Below are 16,876 nucleotides of genomic sequence, written 5' to 3' on the forward strand. Positions count from 1 at the left end.
ATATTACAGGGACCAATATATACTACAAGAGAGTACAACTACCTGGAGTATATACCTTACTATATACATATTACAGGGAACACTATATACTATAAGAGTCTATTGTAGTATATAGGATTCCCTGTAATATGTATATAGTAAGGTATATACTCCAGGTAGTTGTCTCTTGTAGTATATATTGGTCCCTGTAATATGTATATAGTAAGGTATATACTCCAGGTAGTTGTACTCTCTTGTAGTATATAATGTTCCCTGTAATATGTATATAGACTATATACACATTACAGGGAACACTATATACTACAAGAGAGTACAACTACCTGGAGTATATACCTTACTATATACATATTACAGGGACCAATATATACTACAAGAGACAACTACCTGGAGTATATACCTTACTATATACATATTACAGGGAATCCTATATACTACAAGAGTCTCTTGTAGTATATAGTGTTCCATGTAATATGTATATAGGTATATACTCCAGGTAGTTGCCTCTTGTCTTGTAGTCTATATTGGTCCCTGTAATATGTATATAGTAAGGTATATACTCCAGGTAGTAGTTGTACTCTCTTGTAGTATATAGTGTTCCCTGTAATATGTATATAGACTATATACACATTACAGGGAACACTATACTACAAGAGAGTACAACTACTACCTGGAGGATATATACCTTACTATATACATATTACAGGGACCAATATATAGTAAGGCATATCCTCCAGCCAGGACAGGTAGTGTCATCGATTTGATCCCATCATTGCCATGAGAAAGTTAAAAAAAATATAATTTAATCAATCAGCCTGGCAGGCTGTGGCAGCCTTACCTTTACAACGGCTGCACATGGGAGGAGGTGGGTGGAGGCGGAGGCGGAGCCAGTCTTCTAGGGTCGAGATGGAGCCGGAGGAGAGGAGTGAGGAGGAAGAGCCGACGAGTAGGAGGATCCTTCTCCGAGTCCTCCGCTGCGGCGTTGTGCATCCTGGGTCTGCTCTGCTCATGTCACTGGTTGCTAGATGCCAATCGGGCTGGCCTTAGCAACCAGTGTGCACTGCAGTGCAGACTCGAGCCACGGCCACTGCCGGAGGGGAGGAAGCAATAAGGGGGGGGGCCCGGGCCGGCGGACAACGGAACAGGGGGGCCCTAGACCACCAGGGACATGCCACCATCCATGTGGGGCCCCTTGGCAAGTGGGGCCCCCGGGCAACCGCCGGGCATGCCCAGTGGAAAAGACGGCTCTGGGTGCATGCCCTACTGTTTGCAGTGTGGGTATAGTGAAGAAGAGTCCCAGTGCAGAGACCAATGCAGAATGCGCAGTGGAGTCTCCCCTAACATGTGTCCTACCTTCAGGGGGGGTCCCCTTTCAGAGGGTGCAGCATTGCAGAGGGTGCAGGAAAGATTTTGGCAGCATGCTTCATCATCTGTAGCTGATGGCAGCCATTTTCCCTTAGTCTGTCTGGTCTCCAGCTGGCGGCCATGTTTTTGTAGCCCGATGATGTCACGGGGCCAATTTCCCTTAGTCCGTGAGACGCTGGAGATGACCGAAGCCCCATGGGGATGCAGAAGCTCCTCCTCTTCCTCCTCAGTTTCCTCTTCCTGTGCCTGAGACATATGAACAGGGATGGCGTCCATGGTGATGCTGGGTCCGAATTCTGCACCCTCCTCCAATCAGTAGGGTGAGTCCTTGGGGGTCCCTATTATCTCTCTCTCTGCTGATAGGTACCCTGAGCCTTGGGAGGACCCTTTAATGGTGCCAAAAGATCGTTTTTGTACTGCAAGGTCTTCTTTTCCTTATGGAGCCTCAGGGTCATATCTCCCTCACTGACCCCCTTAGGGGGAGGTAGCAGGTCCCTCGGAACCCCAGCTTCCCATGGTTGCACTGACAGTGGTCCTGGAGTCCTTAATGTCCTGGGTGGAAGTGGCGTGTGGGCAAAGGCCCAGGAGGAAGCGTCCCCCGCCTTTCACTGCTCAGTCTGTCTCATCTGATTCTGAGCCTGATGCCACTGTGGATGCGGCCTGTTCAGGCGTGCTTAATATTACACCCCCAGATCCATCCGATAGTGAGGATGATTCCTCCATGGTTGCAGCAGAAAATGAAAAAGTACTGGTAGACGCACATATCACTGCAGTGTGTGAGACTTTAAAAATGGAGGATGCGGCTGATTTAGCCACAGACATGGCTGTGTCGTTTGGTACGCATAGGTCACCTCATACTCCAAAGGTGTTTCCTCATGTGCCTTATTCTGACAGGTTTTCCTGTAGGGAATGGGAACAACCAAAATTACCCTTTGTGGTCCCCAAACGTTTTGCTGTACATTACCCTATTGAGGAGTCACTTTTAAAAAGTGGACTAGTCCACCAGTGGTGGACCCTTCTGTTTCCAGGTTGAACAAAGCTACCATGATCCCAGTAGAGGAATCACCATCCTTTAAGGACCTGGCTGACAGGAAAGCGGAGGCTGTGGCATGCAGCATGTTTACTATGGCTGGTTTGACATTGCTGCCAGTCTTTACCTCAGCCCTGGTGTCTTAGACCCTAACCGAATGGGCAAAGCTTTTGCGCCAGGGCCTGGGGGGTGAGCAGGTCCGTGCTGCTTATGTTGATTTAGCAGACCAGTTGCTCCATTGGCTGCAGTTTATTTGTGATGCAGCTTTGGATACAGCTCCTGTGCTGTCCAAACAAACGTGTGATTAGGCACGTGCTGTGGCTTAAGAATTGGTCCAAAGACCAAGCCTCTAAGAAAGCTCTCATTGACCTGCTCTTTTAAGGCAATTGCCTGTTTGGGGCTACCCTGAATGACATCATTAAGGGTATCACGGGGGGGAAGAGTACCTTCCTGCCATAGTCTAGGAAAAGGAAGGAGCCTTGTCGCAGATGGGGGGCCCTCCTTCTCAGCACATAGAAAATAATTTTGTGCTTCTGGGACGGAGAATAACGGAAATAGATTTTTCAAATCTTCCTTAGGACGTTCCAAGCATCCTTGGTCTGGTAAGCCTAGAGCTAGCTTCTCCGGACAGCATGAAGGTCTGCCCTCACCCATTATTGGGGTGGGGGGACATCTTTGCTGGTTTCCGGCCTTGTGGTCCTCCTTCATGATCGTCAAGGAGATCCGCAAAATGAGTATTTTGGGGGTACCCAGAAAGGGTGACAAAGCTTGTCCTTTTCAGTTTTTTTTAGGTCCTGAGTCTCCTTGTGCGGATTTAATTCCTGCAAAGATTCAGGTGATGTCCAAACTACCTAATGTCCCCCCTGTCCCTGTCCAGGGAATTGATTTACCTAGGTTTGATTCTAATTGGTGGCATTATCCTGTCGCAGTCCCTATTTAGTGGTCCATAGGAATAAAGTGGCTCTTCGTCCCTGTCCATCATTCCTGCCCAAAGTTGTCTCTGACTTCCATTTGAATGAGGACATTGTGTTACTTTCCTTGTGTCCCAAGCTGGCTCATCCCAGGGAATTTGCTTTGCATACCTTGTGTGGTTCATGTGATTCGGGTGTATCTGGCAGCTACTGAGTCCTTTGGGAGATCAAACTCGCTTTTTGTGGTTACGGAGAGACCAAGGAAAGGGCTGGCTGCTTCTTCAGCTTACATCCCCAGATAGGTCTAGCAGGCCTATTCCATTAAAGGTCAGGTTCCGCCTTTCCCTGTCACGGCAAATTCTACTCGGGCACTGGGTACTTCTTGGGCCTTTTGTCATCAGGCACAAATATCGCAAGTTTGCAAGGCAGCCACTTAGTCATCGGTGTATACCTTCACAGAGTTCTATAAGGTAGATACTTTGGCATCTGCAGATGCTTCTTTTGGCCGCAAAGTTTTGCAGGCTGCTGTTTAAATACCTCCCACCTGGCCATTGTACATATACGGCCGGGTGGGAGTCTCGTCCTTCTGAATGGACGTTCCGGAACGTCCTTCAGAAGGAGCGAGATCGCGTCGCCGCGTGCACGCGCAGCGGCGCGATCTCGATGTGCCTGTGTCCCTCGGACACAGCGCAACAAGATGCGTCAGGAGGGCCCTGTGATTGGCCCTCCTGATCACATGACGGCTGTGTCCAATCACAGCCGTCATGCAATGTAAATACAGCCGTTGTAACGGCTTCGATCTCTTCTCCTCCCTGACAGATCCTGTCAGGGAGGAGAAGAAGAGGATCGATACTGGAGCTGGGGTGATCAGTGAGTATTTCTAAGTACTCACTGATCACAGGGGGGGTCTGTGCTGGTAATCAGAACATTGATTACCAGTGCAGCCCTGGGGGGGGTGGGGTGCCACTAGAGCCACCAGGGATGCACACCCATGACCACCAGGGATGCCCACCATGGCCACCAGGGATGGCAAACAGCCTGCCAGTGGTGCCCTCCTATCAGTGCTGCCCACCAATGCCATATATCAGTGCTGCCCACCAGTGCCCGTTATTGCCATCCACCAGTGCCGCCCACCAGTGCCCATTATTGCCCACCAGTGCTGCCTATCAGTGCCCATCAGTGCCCCCCATCAGTGCCAATCAGTGCCGCCCATCAGTGCCCATCAGTGCCACCTATCAGTGCCCATCAGTGCCGCCGATCAGTGCCCATCAGTGCTGCCTATCAGTGCCCATCAGCGCTGCCTATCAGTGCCCACCAATGCTACATATCAGTGCTATCTATCAGTGCCACATATCAGTGCCCATCAGTGCTGCATATCAGTGCTACCTATCAGTGCCCATCAGTGCTGCATATCAGTGCCACCCCATCAGTGCCACCCTATCAGTGTCTCCTCATCAGTGCCTGTCAGTGCGGCGTCATCAGTGCTCATCAGTGCATGAAAAAACGTATCTATTCACAAAATTTTATAACCTAAACAAAAAAACTTTTTTTGTTTTTTCAAACTTTTCGGTCTTTTTTTATTTGTGCACCAAAAAAGAAAAAACCTGGCAGTGATCAAATACCACCAAAAGAAAGCTCTATTTGTGGGGAAAAAATGACACAAATTTGGTTTAGGCACAATGTTGCATGACCGCGCAATTGTCATTCAAAATGCAACAGCGCTAAAAGATGAAAATTGGTCTGGGAAGGAAGGGGGTTTAAGTGCCCAGTATTGAGGTAGTTAAGAGAGGCTGTTCCCTCTTGAGGGGTGTTTTTCTTTAAACTTTTATTTTTCAGATGGGGCTCTTGTGACCCAGTTAAGGCTCCTGTGTCCTGGTGAAGGGCTCTTTTGTTTATCCTTGGGTTATTTTCCCCATCCCTCATTTTTCTTTTGGCACTGATTTTGGATGTCCCAGTAGTTATGATTTATGGAGCGCTGTGCCCGTCGATGAACAAAAGAGAAAATGGGATTTTTGTACTTACCGTAAAATCCATTTCTCCGAGTTCATCAATGGACACAGCACCCACCCTCTATGGAGTTCTGATACTCCTAATACTGCTTGCTACCAAACTGATTACCTAGAGCAGAGAGAGGGGGGGTTATATACTAGCTGAGGACAGCCCATTGGCGCAGTGTTAATTTCGTCGACTAAAACCGACTAAAACGTTTTCGTCGACTAACACAATTCAGATGACTAAAATACGACTAAAACTAAAATGGCATTTTAGTCTTAAAACTAAAATACGACTAAAACTAAAATGGCATTTTAGTCAAAAGACTATAACTAAAACTAAATCGAAATTTGCTGCCAAAAATTAACACTGGTGCATGCTCAAAGCATAAATAATAACATATTCGATTTTTCACTCCAGGACCAGCAGTAGTATATAATGAGTTTGGAAATTGTAGAGAAATGCTTAAATAATGCATTACAAATTACAATTGAACTACACCCATTCGATTATAGATGACTAAAATGAGTTTTAGTCGACTAAAATGTAGGGCGTTTTAGTCGACTAAAATATACTGGAGTTTTAGTTGACTAAATACGACTAAAACGAAAACACTTGCAGAAGACTAAAATAGGACTAAAACTAAAATGCAATTTTAGTCCTAAGACTAAGACTAAAACTAAATTGAAATTTGCTGCCAAAATTAACACTGCATTGGCGTAGCCAGGTGTTTTTTGTTCTGCCTAGTCCTACTCCTGGAGGAGGCAATATAACCCAGTAGTTTATGGAGTGCTGCGTCCGTAGATAAGCTCAGAGAAATGGATTTTACGGTAATTACATAATCCCTTTTTTTTTTTTTTTTTTTTTTTTACACTGTCCCTTGTAAACATCCCTTATAAAAGAATTAAGGATCTGTGTTTCATCCGTTTTTTTTTTTTTTTCATCAGCCAGCCAGAGTCCTTAACCACTTGAGTCACGGAGCCATTTTTTCATGCAAAAACAGGAAGTTTGTCCATTTACATCAGTGTTTTATACGATCCGTTTTTTAAATGGATGAAAAATAGGGCTTTCATCTGTTCAAAAAAACAGATGTTCACGAAACCGGATGAAAACGAATGATCATCCATTTACATTCAATTTTCCATAGGAATGCATTGAGGTCTGTTTCTCATCCGTCAACCGATGGATGAAAAATTGATAAACGGTGCGTATGTATGAAAGGGGCCTAAGTGTAATATGTTGTTACTGCTTGAGCATGGAGCCCAATGTCTCTGCTGAGCTGCAGAAGCTATTCACCTCAGCAATCCACCGCTAAGCGCCCACAGTTCCCGCAGCCAAGTCCCGCAGCACCCACTACTTCACTGTATCCCTGCAACATTCCAAGTCTCTGCTACATCTCCACTGCACCTCAGAAAAAACTACAGTCTCTGCTGTACCCCAACAGTATTCACAGTCTCTGCATCTCAACTACACCCACAAACACTGCTGCATCTCTACTGTTCCTATAGCTCCTGTTGCATCTCAGCTACACTTATAAACTCTCTCAAACTCTGCTTCATCTCTGCTGCTTTTGCACTCCAGAAGCATTCCCAGTCTCTGTGAAAGTAAGTATCCCTTTTCTAAGAAAGGTTATACTCCCCGTGCCTAGGAGTTTCTTATTTTTATAAATTACCTTTAAATATGTGAAAATATGTGTAAGATATATGAATGTGGTGATAAAATATATAAGAAATAGCAGCAGCAGTAGTATGAAAATGTAGAAATTTGGTGCAAAATAATCCTAGTGTAAGGGCTATCTACAGCGCTTGCTAAAAAATTAAATAAGTGAGTGTAAATTTATATTTATATATAAAAAATGTGCCAATGTGCAGATGTATATACAAATCAAAAAGTCAATAAAACCAATAAAATATATAGAAAATATGTAAGAAATAGCAGCAGCAGTAGTATAAAAATGGAGATTGGTACAAAATAGTCCTGGTATGAGGGCTATCTACAGCGCTTGCTAGAAATTAAATAAGTGAGTATAAATTTATGTAAATATATATAAAAATATATAAAAAATATATAAAAAAAATATAAAAAAAACACCAATGTGCAAATAAATATGCAAATCAATACTTCAAGTCCATGCATAAATCAAAAAACTTTTTTGTGCAATATATGTTTAAAAATTCAAAAAGAAAGTCCAGAAAAAACATTTCATGAGGTGTCCGTGACAATCACTGCAGAGCGTGCAGAGTGGCGAGTGGAGGAAAACGTCACCAGATGTGACGAAACGCGTCAGAAGGTGGACCGCACAACGTAAGTCACGTGACTTTCTTTGGAACGAAGCCGGATTTACCTCCGCTCGCCACTCTGCACGCTCTGCAGTGATTGTCACGGACACCGGCATTGTAGCTCCTTGCTGGAGCCTGCTATTATAACATTGTCAAACCTATTTTTTTGGATTAAACCTCAATTCCAAACTATATCACACTATCTGGAGTTTTCTTTCCTTTTATCCTCATTTGGAGTGACCTCTATAAAGAATGCTGGGGAGAGAGACCACAGCACAGGAGAGGCTTAAAGGGAACTTACCATTAAGCGGTTTTGGTCTCAATATTATAAGATATGTGAGACCCACTTCATCTGGTAAGTTACCCAATTTATAAATTACTGCACGGGAAGAAAGGTTTTAAGATAGTTTTTTGAAGCACCTGCTTTTTACTAGTCACCGCAAGAGCACGCTGCACATTAATTCAAGGAAAATTTATTTGCAAAAAGTTTTTTCCTCATGTTTTTTCTGGACTTTCTTTTTGAATTTTTAAACATATATTGCACAAAAAAGTTTTTTGATTTATGCATGGACTTGAAGTATTGATTTGCATATTTATTTGCACATTGGTGGTTTTTTTATATTTTTTTTATATATTTTTTATATATTTTTATATATATTTACATAAATTTATACTCACTTATTTAATTTCTAGCAAGCGCTGTAGATAGCCCTCATACCAGGACTATTTTGTACCAATCTCTATTTTTATACTACTGCTGCTGCTATTTCTTACATATTTTCTATATATTTTATTGGTTTTATTGACTTTTTGATTTGTATATACATCTGCACATTGGCACATTTTTTATATATAAATATAAATTTACACTCACTTATTTAATTTTTTAGCAAGCGCTGTAGATAGCCCTTACACTAGGACTATTTTGCACCAAATTCCCAGTCTCTGCTGCTCCTCTGCTGCGCCTGCAGCCTCTGCTGCACCTCAGAATGATTGTCAGTCTCCGTTGCACCTCCACCATAACTCAGCTACATCTACAGACTCTGCAACATCTCCACTGCACCTCTGCTGCTTCTACATACCTCCCAACTCTTTGAGATGGGAATGATGGACACCTATTAGCAAAGGTATGCAGACATAGGACACACCCCCTTAAAGGAGAATTATACAAAAAGATGATGAGGTAAACCCACAAGTGATTTTTTCTTTTTTTTAGCACTACTATTCCTTTATTCTGGCTTTTGAAATTTACAAATACAGCAATTTTAAAAAATTGTATGAAAGGTTTAGCACTTTTGAAAGATAAAAATTGCATTTTATATACAACTATATAGATCAGACCATGAGGAACAAATGAGGAGGAAAGAGGGACAGAGTGACTTTGTTCCAAATCAGGGACAGTCCCTCAAAATCATGGACAGTCCCTCGAAATCAGAGACAGTTGGGAGCTATGCTTCTACAATGTGAGCCTCTGCTCAGTGCGACGTGCCTCTCTCATGCTGAAGTTCCCTATTACCTGGCACTAACCTTTCTCTGTTCAGTGACCTGGGGCAGCCAGAGACTAAGCCCAGGGAATCTTTGGCAGAACCCCAGCTACCTCTTAGAATCCGTCTCACAAGCGAGCAAGGTCCACATCAATGGAAACTCAAACATTGGATACTCCTAATTGTCACGTTTAAGACGTGTTTCTGCCCAAAAGCTCCTCTCAAAAACAGAATTCTGATGGGTTTTTTTTCTGCCTGAAAACACTTCTGTGCCAGAATGCCTGTAAATGCCCTCATGTGCATGGACAAGCAGGCTAACCAGGGCCGTCTTTATTATGGATTGGACCCTGGGCAAACATTTTCTTGGACCCTCCCAAATCCACTTATCAACTATTTTCAGGCAGTGCTGGCTCAAGGGGCAGCTGCTTTGGGCCCCACAACAATGACTGGGCCCGGGGCAGCTGCCCCTTTTGCCCTGCCTTAAAGACGGCCCTGAGGCTAACATAGAGCTGCTTATACAGGCTGAAGAAAAAAAATGCTAAAATCCTGTAGAAGGAGCATTTTTATGCCCAGTGTGCATTGACCCTGAAAGAATATTTCCACTTTTGCAGTCAAAAACAGAAAATAGTTTAACAACCTGATTTTTCCGGCATTTTTTGTTTACAAGTTTAAATCAGTATTTTTTGCTAGAAAATTACTTAGAATCCCCAAACATTATCATTTTTTTTTTTTAGCAGAGACCCTAGGGAATAAAGCGACAAACTCTATTTTTTTAGGTCACGCAGCAATATTTACTCCAATTTTTTTGTATAATGTGAAAGATGACGCATGCCCGTGGAATAGCCACAAACTTTGATACTTGCTTTTTATTTTTACACTTTTTATTTTATTTTACACTGTCCCTTGTAATAGAATTAAGGATGACAGGTCCTCTTTTATGAAGAGATCTGTGGTTAAAAAAAAAAAAAAAGGTTCTTCCAGCCTGGACAGGAAGTGATCTCATTGTGTCCTACAAGACCATAGAGGTGATCAAAGAGGATCTACTCTTTGATCACCTATAGGAACAGCTGGCAACACAGTCGGATCATTTATCGGGCGAATCGGCAGAAACGGTAGGGAAGGGGAGGCTATTGTCCCATCCCGCCTCTTCAGAAAGCATTCCAGCGTTGATATCTTCAACCATAAACCCGATAAACCACTTGCAAACCACAACAAATATACAGTATCTCACAAAAGTGCAATGTAAAGTAGTGAGTGTACAGCTTGTATAGCAGTGTAAATTTGCTGTCCCGTCAAAATAACTCAACACACAGCCATTAATATCTAAACCGCTGGCAACAAAAGTGAGTACACCCCTAAGTGAAAATGTCCAAATTGGGCCCAATAAGCCATTTTCCCTCCCCGGTGTCATGTGACATGCATAAGTGCTGCCGGCATTCGTGATGTCATCATGGAGGAGTGGAAGAGGAATCTAGTGGCAACCTGTGAAGTTCTGGTGAACTCCATGCCCAAGAGGGTTAAGGCAGTGCTGGAAAATAATGGTGGCCACGCAAAATATTGACACTTTGGGCCCAATTTGGACATTTTGACTTAGGGGTGTACTCACTTTTGTTGCCAGTGGTTTAGACATTAATGGCTGTGTGTTGAGTTATTTTGAGGGGACAGCAAATTTACAATGTTATACAAGCTGTACACTCACTACTTTATATTGTAGCAAAGTGTCATTTCTTCAGTGTTGTAACATGAAAAGAATAAAATATTTGCAAAAATGTGAGGGGTGTACTCACTTTTGTGAGATACTGTATATACGTATAGCGGTGGGCACGGGGTTAAGGTTTATGTATAGCTAACACAGGGCCGGTGCTACCTATAGGCAAGGTAGGCGCTGCCTAGAACACACATCAGTCAGGAGCGCCCAACCTGCCACTGGGAGGGGGCCCGCCTGCCAGTCTGTCTGCCCATCCATTCCGCCGCTAAGAGAGGGCCCACCCACCCATCTATTCCGCCCGTCCCTTCCGTTTCTGAGAGGGGACCACTCCGCCACTGTGTGATGGGGGGGGGGGGGCAGCCACGGTTGTCCGCTCGCCATGGAGGGAAGGCTGAGCAGTGTCACTGAGGACCGCACCACCTATCCTCTCTGCCCATAGCTGCAAAGAGAGAAGCTGGAGACTTTAGGGAGGCAGGAAACTAAAGGAGAAAGTCAGCTGACCAGCTGACGAGCAATACAGTGATGGGGGAGGAGATCTGCGTTCTTCTAGGAGACCCCATGTCAGAAGAGGCATCCCCAGAGACATGTATGAATAGGTAGAGGCACTGAGGCTGAGCGGCTGAGGGGGAATCAACTAACAAAGTGAGTAAGTAATTTTTTTATTTATTTTTTTATTTCAGGTACTTATATAGCGCTGTCAATTTACGCAGCGCTTTACATATACATTACACATTCACATCAGTCCCTGCCCTCAAGGAGCGTACAATCTAAGGTCCAGTGCAATTGATCCTATCCTCCACCACCACTAATTCTTGCTGATGCCACCCCCCCCCACAGATTTCATCCCTATTGGAATCAGTAAGAGGCAGCGGTGGTGGTGAAGGGGAGGATGGCACCACCACTGCCTCTGATCCCCCATCACCACTACTGCTGGCACTGATCTCACCCCTCTCAAGACCACCAATGCCACTGATCCCACCCCCCATCACCACCACTGCCACTGATTCCACCCTCTCATCACCACCTCTGACACTGATACCACCCCCCTCACCACCACCGCTGCCACTGATCCCATCCCCCTCACCATCATGGCTGCCACTGATTCCACCCCCCTCACCACCACGGCTGCCACTGATCCCATCTCCCTCACCACTACCACTGTCACTGATTCTACCCCCCTCACCACCACAGCTGCCACTGATTCCACCCCCCTCACCTTCACAGCTGCCACTGATCCCACCCCCTCACCACCACCACTGCCACTGATTCCACCCATTTCACCACCACTGTTGCCACTGATCCTACTCCCCCTCACCACCACTGCTGCCACTGATCTCACCCCCATCAATACCACTGCCACTGATTCATACCCCCTCCCCACTGTCGCTGCCACTGATCTCACCCCCATCACCACTGCCACTGATCCCCCTCACCACTACAGCTGCCACTGATCCTACCTCCCTAACCACCACCGCTGCCACTGATTGCACCCCCCTCATTAGCACCGCTGCCACTGATCCTTCCTCAATACCACTGCTGACACTGATCCCCCCTTACCACCACCGCTGCCACTGATCCAACCCCCCTCACCACCACCCCTGCCACTGATCCCACCCCTCTCACCTCCACTGCTGCCACCCCCCTCATGACCACTGCTGCCACCTATCCTACCCTCCCACACTACCGCTGTCACGGATCTCATCCCCCCTTACCACCACCACTGCCACTGATCTCATTCCCCCTCACCACCACTGCTGCCACTGATCCCCCCTCACCACCACAGATACCACTGATCTCACCCTCCTCACCACCCATGCTGCCACTGATCCCACCCTCTTACCTCCACCACTGCCACTGATTCCACCCCCATCAGCATCAAAGCTGCCACTGATCCCACCTCCCTCACCACCACCACTTTCATTGATCCCACCACCACCGCTACAACTGATTCCACCCCCCTCACCACCACCACCACTGCTGCCACTGATCCCACCACCAACGCTGCCACTGATCCCACCCCCCTCACCACATCCACTGCCACTGATCCCACCCCCCTCACTACTGCCACTGATACCACCCTCCTCACCACCACCACATTCAGGGCTGCTGTGAGAAATCATGGGGTCCAGTACAGCCTACCTGACCTGCTTTTCCTCCTGAAGCTTTCCCCCCCTACCCTGCAGCAGCCGGCAGGAGGAAAAGGAGAAGAAGCCATCAGCAACTGAAAACTCTTGGGGGAGAAGATGAAGCCAGCAGCGCAAAGGCATGGGGGCACATAAAGGGGGGCCCAGGCAGCAGGGCAAAGGGGGAATCTGATCATGGACAGGAAGAGGTGATCAGTATGGAAATTGCAGGAAACATTGCCCTGTATGCCTCTACCTGCAACAGCTGAAAGCCAGCAGCAGGGGGAAGAAGAGAAGCAAGTTTTCAGCTGCTGCAGGAAAACCCATACAGGGGATCGGTTCCTGTAATTTCCTCCCTGCGGCACCAGTCCATGATCCAATTCCTCCATGGATTTCTGAAGGGTGTCTATAACACCCTGCACAAATTTCCCCTTTTGTTGCTGAGGGTTTAAAATAATAAAATAAAAGTATGTGATAACCAATATTTTACCTTTTGACTAATTTAATCAATTACTGCCTTGTAGGAGTCTTGCCAGTCTACCAGTCATTATTTTCTCTGGCATCTCCAGATCTGAAGACATGGTATAATCCAAACTACATATTCACTGTGGATGGTGGAGTTACTTACATTGTGGTCTATCGAATCAGGTATCTTTTCCCTGTTTGGCTGGATGCGCTGTTTATGGTTAAAAATTTACTGAAGCCTAATTTTTTTTTTAGTTTTGGATAGAGTGGAGAGTGGTTAGATCACCTGTCAGTTTTATTGCGGTCTGTGCCCCTCTCTATTTGTACTGTTTACCATTATCATCGAAAGTGAAAGAAAATCCCTAATTTTGGGTTAACATCAAAACAGTAATAAAGGGGAAATCCTTAAAGAGGAAGTAAACCCTCCTCTGCAAGTTGTACCTATAGGTAAGCCTATGATAAGGCTTACCTATAGGTACTGTAAATATCTCCTAAACATGTACCGTTTAGGAGATATTTACCTTACATGCAGCCAGTGACGTCACTGGCGCATGCGCTCTGAAGGAACGGCCGCTCGTGCCGTTCTTTCAGAGTCCCGTGCCGTGACCATCGGCTCCCGCGCGTGTGCGCGGGAGTGACGTCACCGCGGCTCCGGCCAATCAGATGGCTGGATGCCGCGATCCCGAAAGACGGGCGACTGGACATGTCGCCCGTAATAGAGGTAAGCGGGCGGCACGGCGGGGGCTCGTTCTAAGGTAAGTATTTCATAATGAGCTAGTATGCGATGCATAATAGCTCATTATGTCTTTCTCTTTCAGGGTGAAAAAAAAAACAACCTCTTTAAGAGCCGGTTCACATTAGCGCGACTTGTCTGGCGATTTGACAGCCTGACAAGTCGCGCTCCCTCGCGGTCCATTGACCGCTACAGGACCCGTTCTAATAGGAGCGGCACAAGTCGCTCCGACTTAGAAAAAGGGTCCTGTACTATTTCGGGGCGACCTCGGAGCGACTTGCATAGACTTCCATTATGTGAAGTCCCTGCAAGTCGCTCCGAAGTCGTGGTGGAATGTAATGCACAAGTCGCCCCCGAAGTAGTAAGGAGTCGTGTCGCCTCAGTGTGAACCGACTCTTAATGGGGATACTAGTTCTGATGACCCTGGTGACACTTTGGGGTTCCTTACTATGGAGGCATTTTCTCTCACTTCCTAACAGGTGGCAAAAAAAACCTGACAGGGGTTTAAACCCTCCCAAACGAATATGCCTTTGGTCACTTTAAATGAAGATTTGATATTACAGTACTTGCTCGTAGACAGGTGCGGTCTTTTTTCTCCATTGTTAGTGGCGCTTGACCGCAGCAGCATTGCAGTTGGAGGGGAAGTCAAGTGGAACATGGTTCCTCTATGGTTTCCTGGGTCACTGGGAAAGCTATCCAGTTGCGTGCTTGCAGCTCCATGTGACTCTCGCAGCCATTTTGGCTCAGGCAGAGCCTATCCCAGGCTTGGTATGCATTTCGCGTGTAGGAAGTGTAGGGACAGGTCAACTGTCTGACAGGGACAGAGATTAGTGGCAGGGAGAGGTTTCAGATTAGTAAGAAAAGGATAGGGACATGCAATCCATCCTGGAGACCTCCCCAGTTTGGTATTGGCTCCGCAGGCCGAGTTCTGTTCCTCAAGGCAGAAGCTGTTGTCGTGTCCGAGACCTGTTCTGCTACACACCCCTGTTACATTCTGTGAGTGTTCCCAGTCTGGCACCTTCCCGCTGGGCTTGTTGTGAATTATTGAACTTCAACATTAATACAAGTACTGTTCTTTGGAACTGGACTCTGAGTGTTTACTGTCGCCGCACCATGCTGCACCTTCCCACATGCTGAGCTTTAAAAGTAAAAGATAATCCAAACAGAAAATAAGGGTATGTTAGACTATTACAAAAAGACACTAAGCTTTGAAATAATTTCAGAAATGTTTAATCAAACATAATCAAACATTCCTTTTACCATTGAAAATTAATGTTGTTATCCTTTAACAATTCACATTGGTATGTGTTGTATATCCTTCTTTGGCTCTTATGTTGTACTGCTTGTTCAGAACTATCATAATAGTTTGCCAGACAAGAGCAAAAAAAAAAAAAAAAGTCAGCTCAAAGATACAACTTTTTATGACTATAGGGGACTGATTTTATTCTAAGACCAATATGTACTTTAAAGAAACAAATGTAGAATTTTCAGTAAATACAGTACATGTGAGATATTATTGTGAAGTATAGCTAAAAGTCAGTTTTATATACACAGTTTTACCTGCTTGAATTGTCACATTGATTACTCATATACATTTTCAAAGATTCTTAATTGAATGGCTATTTTCTTCTAAAGGTATCCCTGCTAAATAACTGCTGCAATAAAATACAGTAAATTACAACATAAGTTACCCAGAGATTGCATTGTGTTTATTGTAACACTGCAGGGTTAATTTAATATATAGATTAGAACTAAAAAAAAACAAGAGGAGAAAAAGAACAAAATGTATGCAGCATCTATAAGGAATCAACGTCACATCTACCCGAGGGTTAAGGCCCGTACACACGTACCGATCGTCGGCATACAAACGTCGGCGGACGAAAGATCTGCCGATTGTACGCGTGTTAGTATGGTGCCTCCGACAGCTGTCTGCGCACAATCCGCGGACAAAAGTCTTTCTTGCAAACATGAAAATTTTTGTCTGCGGACACCAGAACGGACTGTTCGCCTGTCAGTACAGAATTCGGCCGACAGACCGCAGATTTGCAAGACTGGGCATGCTCAGAAAATAAAAAACACAGGGAAAGTTAACCATTACATGACATCACTTCTGCAGTCAGCTGAAGTCTGCAGACAAAATTCTTGTGCTGTCCTTGTGCTGTCTTTGCACTTTTCAACAGACACCGACATCCCGGGGAGAAAAGACGAACATTTGTATGACGACGATCTGCGTGTGTGTACGGGGCTTTAGTTCACACCAGACTGCTCCATACAAGTTTCCCGAGCTGGGTTCAAACATACTGCAGTTGCAATCTGCAGCAGGTGTAAATATTAAAGTGTCACTAAACCCAGGACCCTGCATTCGCTATATCTGGTCTCCCACAGTACACAGAATATAAAAATGCAATTATTTTAGTAAATATAAACTCCTAAATATAAATATTAAGCTCTAACGAACAAGGCTCTCTGATTCCTACTGTATTATAGTGTATTGTATTTGTATTGTCTACCCTCAAGTTGTAAAGCGATGCATAAACTGACGGTGCTATAAAAAATCCTATATAATAATAATACAAATAATAATAAATAAATATATATTTATAAAAAATAAATACTTGTGACTTCTATCAGTGTCTGGTTAAAAGAAGGAGTTATCATTCTACTCTGACTGTCCTATGAGGCTGCAGGACCACTGACCCTCTGTCTGAACAGTGCTGATTGGTCCTGTGCTGATTACATGCATCCTCCCAAGAAAAAAAAAATCAATCTAGCCATACACACCAAACTGA

General features: G+C 45.0%; 1 protein-coding gene across 1 annotated transcript in view; it reads left to right on the forward strand.

The window, feature by feature from the left end:
* JAK3 (Janus kinase 3) overlaps positions 1-16,876 on the forward strand; it is a 184,719-nt gene that overhangs the window by 20,803 nt on the left and 147,040 nt on the right. Inside the window, exon 3 of the mRNA XM_082267037.1 lies at positions 13,414-13,537. Within this exon, the coding sequence (XP_082123163.1) occupies positions 13,414-13,537 (124 nt within the window). The remainder of the gene's footprint in view (positions 1-13,413; positions 13,538-16,876) is intronic.

Source organism: Pelophylax lessonae, assembly GCF_965119305.1.
Source record: "Pelophylax lessonae genome assembly, chromosome: 1".
NCBI lineage: Eukaryota > Metazoa > Chordata > Amphibia > Anura > Ranidae > Pelophylax > Pelophylax lessonae.